The following is a 13,417-nucleotide window of genomic DNA, read 5'->3' on the forward strand; positions in this document are numbered from 1 at the left end:
ACGCTGCGGATAGCAGCCTGCCGCCCCGCAGGCATCGGCCAGCCCCACAAGCTCGGGGGACAGCAGGGAGGCGCAGCGCCGCCATCCCGCTGTTCCTTGACCTGGTTCGGTTTCCCCGACCTGCTTTTGGGGAGAAAATAAAGGGAATTTCCCCCCCTTTATTTCCCCCCCCAAAAACTAGGTGCGTCCTATGGGACGGAGCGTCCTATGGGGCGAAAAATACGGTATTTTTATAATGATGAATGCCTCATTATTAATTATTATTTACATCAGGCACTGATTATGATTTATGGTTCACTGGGGCCCTGGTTAATTTTCTTTGGCATTTTGTGGCATTGATTATGCAGTCGCGGTCGCGTGGAATTCCACGTGGAGTTAGTTGCCTGAAGCCCCTTTTTAGTTGCTTGAAGCCCCTTTTTAAACTTAAGCAGGTGAAAGTTTGGTGAATTGCTGCCAAGGAGTGTGGTGGAGTCTCCTTCTTGGAGGTCTTTAAGCAGAGGCTTGACAACCATATGTCAGGAGTGCTTTGATGGTGTTTCCTGCTTGGCAGGGGGTTGGACTCGATGGCCCTTGTGGTCTCTTCCACATATGTATGTGAGCAGGTCTTCTCCAACATGAACTATATTAAAAACAAACACCGATCACGCCTCACAGATGACAGCTTGCAAGCCTGTGTGAAAATGAAGGTGACGTCTTACAGCCCTGATGTGCAGACACTGAGCACTGAGGTTCAGGAGCAAAAGTCCCATTAACCTGGTTACCTGGTTGTAAATTAAATATTTTAATTAGCTATTAATTTGTCCTTTTTTCTTGAGATTGACAGCTGACTGCACGATCCTGTATATATAGCATTAAGGCCAGAAACAATATATGCAGTGTTATATTTGTTTTAAATGTTGCAATGTTTTTGCGGCTCCCAGTTGTTGTTGTTTTTTCGGAAACGGGTCCAAGTGGCTCTTTTTGTCTTAAAGGTTGCAGACCCCTGGCCTAGTCCATCCAACATTCTCCACTCCCTGACCACCTTAGGGATGATGGGACTTGTAGTCCAACATCTGGGGACCCAAGGTGGAGAAAGGCTGCTCTACACATTACACCACAGTGGCTCTCTTATGCATGGCGACCCACACCAGACTAGCCCCTTCTCTCTCTGGGGGAATGTGTCATTGGGATTCCTGCTTCTCTCTGAGATTTCTCACCAAGGTCATATGGCCTGCTGGGGACTCCTTTGTTGGGTTTAGCATCCTCTTGCACTGAGGCTACCATGTTTTTTACGATGACAAAGACATGGGATCATAGGGGGCTCCTTTATCCCACGTCAGACCTTTGCTTCAGCTAACTCTGATTTGTCTCCACAGACTGCAGATGTTCTCCAAGGTCTCAAAGGACATTCCCAGCCCCATCTGAAGATGTTGGGGGTTGAATCCATAGCTCTATATCTCACTCTTCACAAACCCAGGGTTTATGTTTCCTAGAATGAGGGACGACTGTGGTGTCTTTAGGATATATGGTTTATTTACACATATCTACAACCTGACCCTGCGATGGAGGAGATCACACCATCAATACCCCAAGAAGTTCTTTTTGCCCCATAGTCTTGTATTCAAGCAAATCAAACATTTCTCTGTCCAGCCCAATGCCTTGCTACCAGCTTCCCCTACCCCTAACCCCACCCACCCTAACAACCCAACTCAAACCTAACCCTAAATCCCTAACCATAAGCCGAAACCTGAACATTAATCCCTAACCGTAACCCAACCCTCAAGCTCTAATCCTAAACTTGACGCCGAATCCTGTACAATTATCCCAACCCTAAAGCTAATAACCCTCTAACCCCACACCCTACCCTGAACCTTAATCCCTAACCCCTGAACTCAACCCCTCTAACCGAAACCCCAACACAAACCCCTAACCCTAACTCTAATGGTGACTTTAATCCAGGGGTAGTCAACCTTTTTATACCTACTGCCCATAAATGCATCTTTCTTGATGGTAAAATTTCCTTACCGCCCCCCAGTGCTCGATGGAAGGAGGATTCAGCTTGTGCCGTAGAACCCCCTACTGCCCACCTAGGATCCTGAAACGCCCACTGGTGGGCGGTAGGGACCAGGTTGACAACCCCTGCTTTAACCCCTTACCCTAATGTAACACTAACTGCAACCCCTACCCCTCAACCCTATTCCAACCCTAACCCTCTAATCCTACACCCCTAACCCTAATCCCTGACTCCTTGTAAAAATCTATCAAAGTTCTTCTCGTCAGTCTTCCTGTGTTCATCAAAATCGGGTTAGCAACCTTTTTCAGCAGGGGGCCGGTCTACTGTCCCTCAGACCTTGTGGGGGCCGGACTATATTTTGAAGAAAGAAATAATAATGAATTCCTGTGCCCCACAAATAACCCAGAGATGCATTTTAAATAAAAGGACACATTCTACTCATGTAAAAACACGCTGATTCCCAAACAGAGGGGTGGATTTAAAAGGCGATTGAGCCAGATCTGGCCCCCAGGCCTTAGTATGCCTACCCATGAGCAAAATGAACCTCATGCCTTGTGCTGCCTTTCCCTATATTTTTTGCTCCCCGAAGCACAGCCAATCGCCATAGTCTCTTCTGCCCTGGAATCTAACTGGTGCCTGCTTTCCTTGGGTAAACAGACATAGGTAATACCGCCAAATACATGAATGGGTGACATGTGGCTAACACTCCTCAAGTGTGTTATCCCTTCCTCATTCAAGAGGGTTTTCATGTGGTGCGAGAGAAACCATTTGGATCCCTTTCCAATTGGGCTTCAGGCCCCATCATGGGACTGAAACAGCCTTGGTCGTGAAGGTCGATGATTTCCGGCGGACTATGGACAGATGTGAAAGCTGTTTCCTGGTTCTGCTGGATCTCTCAGCAACCGTCTAGGAGGGACGGGAGCTGGAGGAACTGTTATGCAATGGTTCTGCTTCTTCCTCCTGGACTGCGTCCTTATTTTCTGTGTGTGCTCAGCAGATACCAGGAAGAGTTTCATGATGACACCATCCTGGACATGCAAAGGACGACAGTTGCAGTCAGCAGCAGCACAAATTTGCAACATTGGAGATCAATGTCATCAGAGAAGAGATCAGCATTGATGGCTACCTCGTCAGTGTTGCCAAATTGCTCCAAACTGTCTCCCCATATGTGACGTGGAAAAGGTATTCAACACCTCGTACAGCGACTTGCACCATGAAGAAATATTGGGCACTGGGGGTCTACTCCATTGCAATCCTCATCCACATACTGAAGTCTCCTGATAGATGGTTTCTCTGCACTATGAGTTCTTTGATGGTCAGTGAGATTGGGGCTTACTGAAGCTCTTGCCATATTCCAAGCACTACTATGGTTTCCCCCTTGTATGAATTCTTTGATGAGCTGTGAGATTGCCCCTCTTATTGAAACTTTTTCCACATTCCAAGCACTGATACGGTCTCTCCCCTGTATGAATTAGATGGTGGGAAATGAGACTTAACTTCTGGGTGAAGGTGTTCCCACATTCCAAGCACTGATATGGTTTCTCTCCTGTATGAATTGTTTGATGGAAAGTGAGATTTCTCTTACAACTGAAGCTGTTTCCACATTCCAAGCATTTAAATGGTTCCTCCCCACTATGAAGTCTTTGGTGGGAATTGAGACTTTCCTTCCAGGTGAAGCTTTTTCCACATTCCATGCACTGATATGGCTCCTCCCCACTATGAATTCTTCTGTGGGAATTGAGACTATCTTTCCGACTGAAGCTCTTTCCACATTCCAAGCACTGATAGGGTTTTTCTCCAGTATGAATTCTTTGATGGGGTGTGAGATGGCAGCTCTTACGGAATCTCTTTCCACATTCCAAACACTGATATGGTTTCTCCCTTGTATGAATTATTTGATGGGAAATGAGATTTTTCTTCTGGTTGAAGCTCTTCCCACATTCCAAGCACTGATATGGTTTATCTCCTGTATGATTTCTTTGATGGGATGTCAGACTTTCTCTCCGAATGAAGCTCTTCCCACATTCCAAGCACTGGTATGGATTCTCCCCGGTATGAATTCTTTGATGGCAAGTGAGATTTTTCTTATGGGTGAATCTCTTTCCACATTCCAAGCACTGATATGCTTTCTCCCCCGTATGAATTATTTGATGGGAGGTGAGATTGGAGTTCCGGCTGAAGCTCCTTCCACATTCCAAGCACTGATAGGGTTTCTGTCCATTGGGATTTCTCTGATGGGAAGAGGAATGGGAGCTCTGCCTGAAACTCTCTCCACACTCCAAATATTGATATGGTTTTTTCACTGTGTGGATTTTATCGTGTTCTCTCTTGTTCCTAATTTCCAATTCATCACCACCTGCAATGAAGAGAGAAACAAATTAGGAAGAAATGCAGCCCTAAATTACTGAACGATGCTAATGAATGCTTGTGATAGAGGAAGAACTGAACGGAATTAGTTGTGAGGTCTTCCTACTGGGTTTGCTAACCTTTGTTAACTGGCATTAACAGACATATGTTTGGTAACCTGAGTTTGTAAAAGCATGGCTCTTTCTTGTTTGGCCCTATCATGGAAGCCTGCCTTTTTTGGTAATAAAAAACCTGACAGAAGCAATAAAATAAATAAACATCCTGGCAGAAGCTACTTCAGGTTCCCTTAGCACTCCAAAGTCTACATTTTAACAGTGACTGGACTGTTTCACAGCAGCCTGGTCATTGCTTAAAAAGGCGTAACTGGAGGAAGAACACTCACAGACAAAACATTAGATAGCTCTCCATTCACAGTGTGCTTTTTGGGGGGGGTGTTAGAATCCCAAATGTTGTATGTGGTCCTGCTGAGCCCCATCAAAATAGTGGAGGTTCGTTACATAGAGATACTGTATGTACTGAATTCCAAAACTGATATTATGATTCCAAAACTGATATTATGATCTGACAGGGAGCCTTACCAAGCGAGTCCATGACCCCACGATTCTCCTCCATGACTTCCTTATGCAGAGCTCTCTGGTCAGGATCCAGCAATGCCCATTCCTCGTCTGTGAAATGGAGAGCTACATCTTCAAAGCACACTGGACCCTAAAATGAAAAAGTACGTTCCTCTTAGACAGCATAAAGATTATCTATTACACGCTGCTCTGTTGTTTTCTGCCTGTCAGTGGCCGTGTTGTTTTAATGGGATTGTTTTCCTGCATATTTTAATTACACGTGAGATTCTTTTAATGTATTTAATTGTGCCTTTTAATGACGGGTATTAAGTCTTTTGGAAAAGAGTGGAACTCCACAAGGTAGTCTTCCAATCATTTTATCTGCGCAAGCCTTCCCGTTTGTCTCATGGAAGGACCCCCTGTTTGCTGTTCTGGGGCAGAACCTTCCTAGTACCTTAAAGCCAACTTCAAGGGGCACGTGGGGGCACAGGGAAGGGGTGAGAGGGAAAATAGCCTCGTTGTGCAGCTGGTGGGGCAGTTAGGTGAATCCTCACCACTCTGTTGTATGGTTTTCCGACAGCTGATAAGCCGATTTTAGCATTAAGAGATAAAGATGTAAATACCTAGACAGCATCTTAAAAAGCAGAGACATCACCTTGCCAACAAAGGTCCGTGTAGTTAAAGCCATGGTTTTCCCAGTAGTGATGTATGGAAGTGAGAGCTGGACCATCAAGAAGGCTGACTGCCGAAGAATTGATGCTTTTGAATTATGGTGCTGGAGGAGACTCTTGAGAGTCCCATGGACTGCAAGAAGATCAGACCTCTCCATTCTTAAGGAAATCAGCCCTGAGTGCTCACTGGAAGGACAGATTGTGAAGTTGAGGCTCCAATACTTTGGCCACCTCATGAGAAGAGAAGACTCCCTGGAAAAGACCCTGATGTTGGGAAAGATGGAGGGCACAAGGAGAAGGGGACGACGGAGGACGAGATGGTGGGACAGTGTTCTCGAAGCTATGAACATGAGTTTGACCAAACTGCAGGAAGCAGTAGAAGACAGGAGTATGCCTGGCGTGCTCTGGTCCAGGGGGTCACAAAGAGTCGGACACAACTAAACAACTAAACAACAACAACAAAAACTGATACATAATGCTAGCAACCTTCTGAAGGCCAGTCTAGGTGAAGATCCTTATTCTCAACACATAAACCTTGATTGACATGCTCAGACTTTGTTCAGGGCAGTCAAGAGGAGGAGGGGAGATTCCTTTGGGCCAAAAAGCAATCTGGCTGCCCCACCCCTCTGCCTCTTCCCCACAAGGCTCCTTCCCGCTACCTGATCTGGTTCCACAGCCACTGCTTCAGCTCCACCTCCATGGAAAGGCAGATGAGGAGGTCTTGTCAGCATCCTTCTGTCACCTGCCAAAGTTAAATGGGAAGCCATGAGGGCATGCTTCTCTCAGAGGTGAAGCTGTGCATCTCTAGCTACAGGTGGGCCTTAGACAAAGCCTCACTTGCTGCTGTCATTTGGACCCATTTTGTTGTTTAGCTGTGTAAAAAAAATCTCCCCTCAGGATTCTAGGTCACAAATGTTTTCTCCAAAAAGATGTGAAGACATCTCAGATTAGTTTCAAAATCCACAGAACGTGACCAAAGAAAGAGAAAAACCTCATTGCTTCCTACCTGGGGGCCTCTCTCTGGTGTCCAACAGAGTCCTCTTTGCCTCAGAGGAATCCAGGCCCCTCTCTGCAAATGGATTCTTTCCCTGAAAGAGCAAGAAGGATTTGAGAGGAATTAGAAAAAGAATGGCAGATGTAAACACTCCAATGGCATCAGACATCATTCCTTGGAAGCTTTCCAAAAAAGGATGGGCAAACTATTACAGTGTTGGGGGATACTCTCCCTCCTGTTTGGAGCCCCTTGGGAGTATCCAGAGGAAAGTCTCTCTCACCTGCTTCTCCACCTGCTTCCTCTCCTCTGCCTGACTCAGGAGGAAACCTTCGGCCAGGGCCACCGCCTGGGAACTGGTCTCTGCTCCACATTCCCTCACCCAGCTCTCCATCTCTGGCGGAAGGACAGCCAGGAACTGTTCCAAGATCACCAGGTCCAGCATCTCAGCTTTCGTGTGCCTTTCTGGCTTCAACCACTGATGGCAAAGGTGGTGGAGTCGGCTGCAAACCTCTCGGGGTCCATTGGCCTCCTGGTAGCAGAACTGCCTAAACTGCTGGTTCTGCACATCTGTGCAGAGGGTATCCTTCTCACTCACGATCTTCTGCACAGAGTTTTCCCAGAATCCTCCACTGTTCTCAATGTTGATGGCATGGTCTCTTCCTGCTTCTGGGCCAGCTGAGTCTTGCTCATCCATCTGGGTTCTCAGGAAGTCTCCAAGAGATCGGAAGGAACCCTTGGTCTTCTGCCACGTTCTGTCTGTCCTTGTGAGAGCTGCTAGCAAATCCTACAAAGCAAATATATTGTTCTGTTATAAAATTCATACACTGTCAGGAGAAGATAAGATGTTCTTTGAGCAAGCATGGTTGAGTCTTCCTAAGAACCAGGCCTCTACTCCACACAGCCCCGACTCTGAGCTTTCTTTAGCAAGCAAACAAACATAAGGAAGAAGTAGGAAAAGCAAGCCTCTAGCCCTCCTAGAAGGAAAGTTACCATGCAAAATGTGCAGGCAACTGAAGGGATTTCTGTGATACGAGTAAGCCTGGTTGCTCCTGCCTTTCAATAGTTTCAGTCAAAGTCAGAACTGTGATTGACAAATGAGTAATGTGTATGGGCTGTATGAGGCTCGCATCAAGGTGCTCACGTGAGGGATTCACTTAGGCCCCCAAATATCTGACTAACTGTCTCCTTCTCTACAGACCATCTTGGATGTTCAGGTTGGCAGAGGGGGTCCTCCTGGGAGTTTCATCACCACCCTCAGAGTTTTCGGTGGGGGTGACCCAAGAGTGGGCATCTTGGTGGCAGTGAGGGAATTCCCTCCCGACAGAAGCCCGCCAGGCACCTTCCCCCTTTACCATGATATCCGACTGCTGAGAAGTGTGTTTTTAATACTGAATATGGTCGCAACCAGCCCTGGGTTATAAATGTAGTTTTAGTAATAAGAGTAACAAAAACAACAACCAGAACAATAAAAAAAGTGTGGGGGAGGAAAATAAAAGTGCAAGAAAACAACCACTCACCCCATCAGCAATTGGCTCAGTGAGGTTGATCTAAATTGAAATTATCTTCACTTTGAACGCCACTCCCACATTCAACCAAAGACCAACATTTTTTTAAATTTCATTGGTAATGGACTGCAAGAAGATCAAACCTCTCCATTCTGAAGGAAATCAGCCCTGAGTGCTCACTGGAAGGACAGATCCTGAAGCTGAGGCTCCAAGACTTTGGCCACCTCAGGAGAAGAGAAGCCTCCCTGGAAAAGACCCTGATGTTGGGAAAGATGGAGGGCACAAGGAGAAGGGGACGACGGAGGACGAGATGGTGGGACAGTGTTCTCGAAGCTACCAGCATGAGTTGGACCAGACTGCGGGAGGCAGTGGAAGACAGGAGGGCCTGGCGTGCTCTGGTCCAGGGGGTCACGAAGAGGCGGACACGACTAAACAACAACCTCATTTTAAAGCCATCCAGGTTGGTGACTTTACCTGCCTCCTGCGGGAGGGAGTTCCAAAGGTTTAATTCTGCAACGCAGGAATAAGCACTTTATTTCTCTGCTCTCCACCTTCCAACAATCCTTATTTATTTACTGCACAGTTCAGGTTTTCATTTTCACTGTGTATTTAATGTCCGAATGTTTCCGTCTGGCTACCACCTCTAGTAATAAATGTGACCTGTGCATCAATGTGAATTGGGTTTATTTGCTCGACTTTTCCCCTGACCCAAAGACCAGCCCCCACCCCCGCCCCCCTCCAAAGTGGCCAGCAGCCCCCGGAGGAGCAGAGATGCAGACGAGGAGCTCTCCTTGGCTTTGCAGAGAGGAAGGCGTGGAGGGGGACCCTCTGCTCCCTGATCTGGTGGGTCCTCCATGCATGAGCCGAACAGCCCCCCCATGCCCCCTCCCCCTGCAGCCCCGGGACCCCCCTTCTCCCCAATGCACCACAGGGTGAAGAGAGGGGAGACTCACCAGATCCCAGGAGGGGCCCCCAGGCGGCATTTGCAGAGAGAGATCTCCCTATGCAAGCGGGGGGGGGGGGCTGCAGGGAGAGGGTTTAGCTCTTGGGGGGGAACATGCCCCCTCCTTTATTTCCTCTCCTCTCTAGGAATCCAGCTCCTCTCCTTTTAACCCTTGCAAAGCCGAGCGGAGCAAGCTCACCCCTCGCCCCGTCCCTCTGGAAAGCAGGAATCCGGGAGGAGCCCCGGGCACCGCGCGCAGCCGGAGGAGGGGCTTCATTTTTGGGGGGGCCCTCTTGGCTGGGCTCTGAGCTGCCCCCTCCCTTGGCCAGGAACGGGAGGAGCAGCTGGCAGGGAAAAGGCTCTGCAAGAAGCAGGAGTCGCCTTCCTAGAATCCAAAATGCCAGAGACACCTGGCTGCGAAACCTCTTCTCGGGAAGGGACCCCCAGGGGTCATCTAGTCCAACCCCTTCGTGCAAGGAGCATCCCCTGCAGACGCGTCCCCCCCCCGCGCCTCTGCTTACTAACCTCCAGGGGAGGAGAGCCCACCACCGCCAGACTCAGAGAAATAGGAGAGCCGGGACCCCGCAAGGCCATCTAGTCCAGCCCCCGGCCAGGCCAGGCCCTCGCTCGCTCCCCCGCCCCTCTCTGGTTCTCAAGCGCCGGAGGCGGAACCTTCGCGCGCGGGCCCTGCCGCCCAGGGGGACGCCTTTCCTATGGGACGCGGAGCGCCTTCCGCCTCCGCCTCGCTCTGCCTCTCGTGTCATGGCGGCGGCCCTTCAGTGTAAAACACCGGGGGTGGGGGGAGAATAGAGCAGCTTCAAGCAGGTGCTCTATAGCAGAAGCGGTTTGTTAAGCCTCCTAAGTTAAAAGCATAGGGCCCCACTCTCTTGGGGGCCCCCAAAAAAATGTTAAGGAAAAAATAACCTGGATGTACACTTCCAAAATATAAGATAAAAAACAAATAAAATAAAAGCTCCATACAGCAACCGTGTTTTGTGTTGTGTAGGCTCCTATTTGTTCCGTGCAAATGGCTTCAGATACCTCCTCCTCCTCCTCCTCCTTCTTCAGTGATCCCTCGTAGCCAACTAAGATTGTCCTCCATAAACAGGGTTTTAACAATGAGTCCATAAGTGACTGTGGAGACCATATAGCAGATCAACACAAAAAACAGCAACAATTTGTTGTTGGCAAAAGGACAGCTGGATAGAAAGTACCTTCAGTAGCTTAAAGACAAAGGGACCCCTGACCATTAGGTCCAGTCGCGAACGACTCTGGGGTTGCGGTGCTCATCTCGCTTTATTGGCCGAGGGAGCCAGCATACAGCTTCTGGGTCATGTGGTCAGCAGGACTAAGCCAGAGCAGCGCACAGAAACGCTGTGTACCTTCCCGCCGGAGCGGTACCTAGTTATCTACTTGCACTTTGACGTGCTTTCAAACTGCTAGGTTGGCAGGAGCAGGGACCGAGCAACGGGAGCTCACCCTGTCATGGGGATTCGAACCACCAACCTTCTGATCGGCAAGTCCTAGGTTCATTGGTTTAACCCACAGCGCCACCCGCGTCCCTTCAGTTTAACCCACAGCGCCACCTGCATCCCTTCAGTAGCTTAGGGCCTCATCAAACCTCAATCCAGCCCTCCTCTTAACACTAGTTGTACAATTCCTGTCTCCCTGGAAGTAAGCCCCACTAAGGGCAACAGGTCTTAAGTGTTGATGGGATTGCAAGCTAAAGCACCTTGCAGAACAGCAGTGGGCTTTTAAAGAGTGGAAAGCCCTCCTCCTTTGGGGCAAGAGATTCTTCATCCTTGAAGAAGACAGGACAAAGGTGTTCACACAATATGCAAAAGTCGTACCTTGCCATGATGATGATAGGCATCTTGATCAATGGCTGAGTTTACATCACAGTCCTAAGCATTTCTGCCCAGAAGCAAATTCCTCTGAGCAATGGGACCAAGTGTAGAATAACAGTTTTGGATTACAGCCTTAAACTGCTCTAAATATACCTGGATGGGGTCTGAGCCAACCATGCCAAAATAGAGGCCTGTCTTGGATGAGATCTGTCTCTGTTATTGGAGCAGGCAGGTTTGCCCCTTTTTATCACAGAGATCTCCAATTGTGGGGCAGAGTTGGGTCCCCTGTTTGCACTCCCTCTGTGCACTCTCAAAGTCTGTTTTGCAGTTCATGGAGGCTGTTTCTATGGATGCAGTACTAATAGCTGCTTCCGTCCCAATGAAAGGGGCATTATCCACATATCAAGCCCTGGAGCAGGGTTTCCCAGCTGTTTTTGTACTACAATTCCCATCAGCCACTGGGGATGATGGGAGTTGTAGTCCAAAACCAGCTGGAGACCCAAGTTTGAGAAACGCTGCACTACAGCAAAGGGTCAATACAAACACAGTAGAATATACAACTGAAAGGTTACGTTTATTTTACTACTGATACTGTATTTGAGTTACTAATGAGTTCTTGTTTTATTTTGGCTTGTGTCATGAACCATTAGATCTCCTTTTTACAGCAGCATCACTGGACAGCTGTTAACATGGACGAATGGCAAAGTGCAGTCCTAATTGGTCCAGTCCACAAAAGCCTCACCTACCACGATCCTCATCACCACGGCTCCAGTTTTGCTTCACTGTTAAGTGATGTATTTTAGTGTCAATATTTGCACATTCTTTTTCTTCCAGTAGTCAAAGACCAATGTCTGTTGCAACAAAGCCTCCTTCGAATGTGTATATGTACCTGAGCTTCACAGCCTAACCTACCTCACAGGGTTAGTGTCAGATTAAATGAGGAGGGGGCAAGCCATGTAGCCCCACCTCGAGCTCCTTGGAGAAAAAAGTGGTACATAAATGCAATAAACGAATTTCAATAGGGACAAATGTCAGATTCTGCACTTAGGCAGGAAGAACCAGCTGCACCAATATAAGACAGGGGGAACCTGCCTTGGCAACAGCACATGTGAAAAGGATCCAGGGGTCTTGGGAGACCACAAGCTGAACATGAGTCCACAATGTGATTTCTTGGATACTTGAAGCCCCTTAAGAGTAACGTATCTTCATACTTCAAAATTGTTTCAGCCCATTTATTTTTGTTGAATATTCATTAATTCGTATCCAGTTCCATATCTTCCAAACCCATTCCTGTAGGCCAAGATGTATCATACTAACTTAGAAATACCATTCCTTCGATTTTCGCTTCTTCCATTCCACTTGGTGTGTCCAAAACAGTAATCCATGGGGTTTGTTCCATGAATTGGTGTTTCTCCCTGTTCAGATTTGCTCCGGCACTGCCCCCCACGCCTGCGCCCCCTTCCCACTTGAGCCAAGGTGCACAGCTTTGACCTGAGTCTTTACTGGGGTTTTCACCAAACACCCCCTTTATCCTGTCTGTCATCACAGAGAACTCGTATCTGAACACTTCACCCCTAACATAGCAAAGGAGGTGGTGTGCAGTGGAATGCAACTCATAGATAGATAGATGATAGATAGAAAGATAGATAGATAGATAGATAGATAGATAGATAGATAGATAGATAGATAGATAACAAGGGTTCCCAGGTAACTTTGTGTACATAAATGCATCCTTTCAAATGTTCCTGGTTTTTTATTTTTTTAATAGTTTATTTATTTATTTTATTATATTTGTACACTGCCCTTCCCCCGCAGATCTCAGGGCAATACACAACATAAATACACAATATAAAAACACCAAGTGCATGATGATAAAAACAAGAACAGGAAACAAATCACGAAGACCCCACCTCTTCCCCCAACTGTAACAAGGGGTAAAGGTAAAGGGACCCCTGACAGTCACAGACAATTCTGAGGTTGCGGCGCTCATCTCGCTCTATAGGCCGAGGGAGCCGGCGTTAGTCCGCAGACAGCTTCCGGGTCATGTGGCCAGCATGACTAAGCCACTTCTGGCGAACAAGAGCAGCGCACGGAAACGCCGTTTATCTTCCCGCCAGAGTGGGACCTATTTATCTACTTGCACTTTGATGTGCTTTTGAATTGCTAGGTTGGCAGGAGCAGGGACCAAGCAATGGGAGCTCACCCCGTCGCGGGGATTCGAACCGCCGACCTTCTGATCGGCAAGTCCTAGGCTCTGTGGTTTAGACCACAGCGCCACCCGCATCCCTAACAAGGGGTATTATAAGGCTGTTCCTTTACTGCTAGTCTACCCAATGCAACACTGCTTCAAAACAACCACTACTTTCACTCTTCACCTGTCTCTACTGAAGCGACTATAGACCATCTCAGGAGAGCTGCTCCCTGCCTTGCAGGCCTTTTCCCACCTGGCCTGGGAGGACTGATGGACTGACTCCAGCTGCAATGGCTGAGCCTGTTGAACAGTCTCTGGGGCTTTTTGGGTGAGGGGTTGTCGCTGTCAAGTT

General features: G+C 48.0%; 1 protein-coding gene across 8 annotated transcripts in view; it reads right to left on the reverse strand.

Annotated features, from left to right (window-relative positions):
• LOC308569524 (uncharacterized protein) overlaps positions 1-9,662 on the reverse strand; it is a 44,833-nt gene extending 35,171 nt beyond the window's left edge. For 2 of the 8 annotated variants that reach the window (XM_081163535.1, XM_081163536.1), the window contains exons 1-4: positions 9,553-9,662; positions 6,860-7,363; positions 6,592-6,673; positions 6,245-6,327 (exon numbers count right to left, since the gene is read on the reverse strand). In XM_081163535.1, the coding sequence (XP_081019661.1) occupies positions 6,245-6,327; positions 6,592-6,673; positions 6,860-7,363; positions 9,553-9,621 (738 nt within the window). In that variant the 5' untranslated portion in view covers positions 9,622-9,662. Of the gene's footprint in view, positions 1-4,938; positions 5,066-6,244; positions 6,328-6,591; positions 6,674-6,859; positions 7,364-9,037; positions 9,129-9,552 lie in introns of those variants that run through there. The other 6 variants (XM_081163534.1, XM_081163537.1, XM_081163529.1 and 3 more) reach the window with 5 other exon arrangements.
• Positions 9,663-13,417: the final 3,755 nt, after the last annotated feature.

The sequence above is a fragment of the Podarcis bocagei genome, assembly GCF_964188305.1.
Source record: "Podarcis bocagei genome assembly, chromosome: 12".
Lineage (NCBI taxonomy): Eukaryota > Metazoa > Chordata > Lepidosauria > Squamata > Lacertidae > Podarcis > Podarcis bocagei.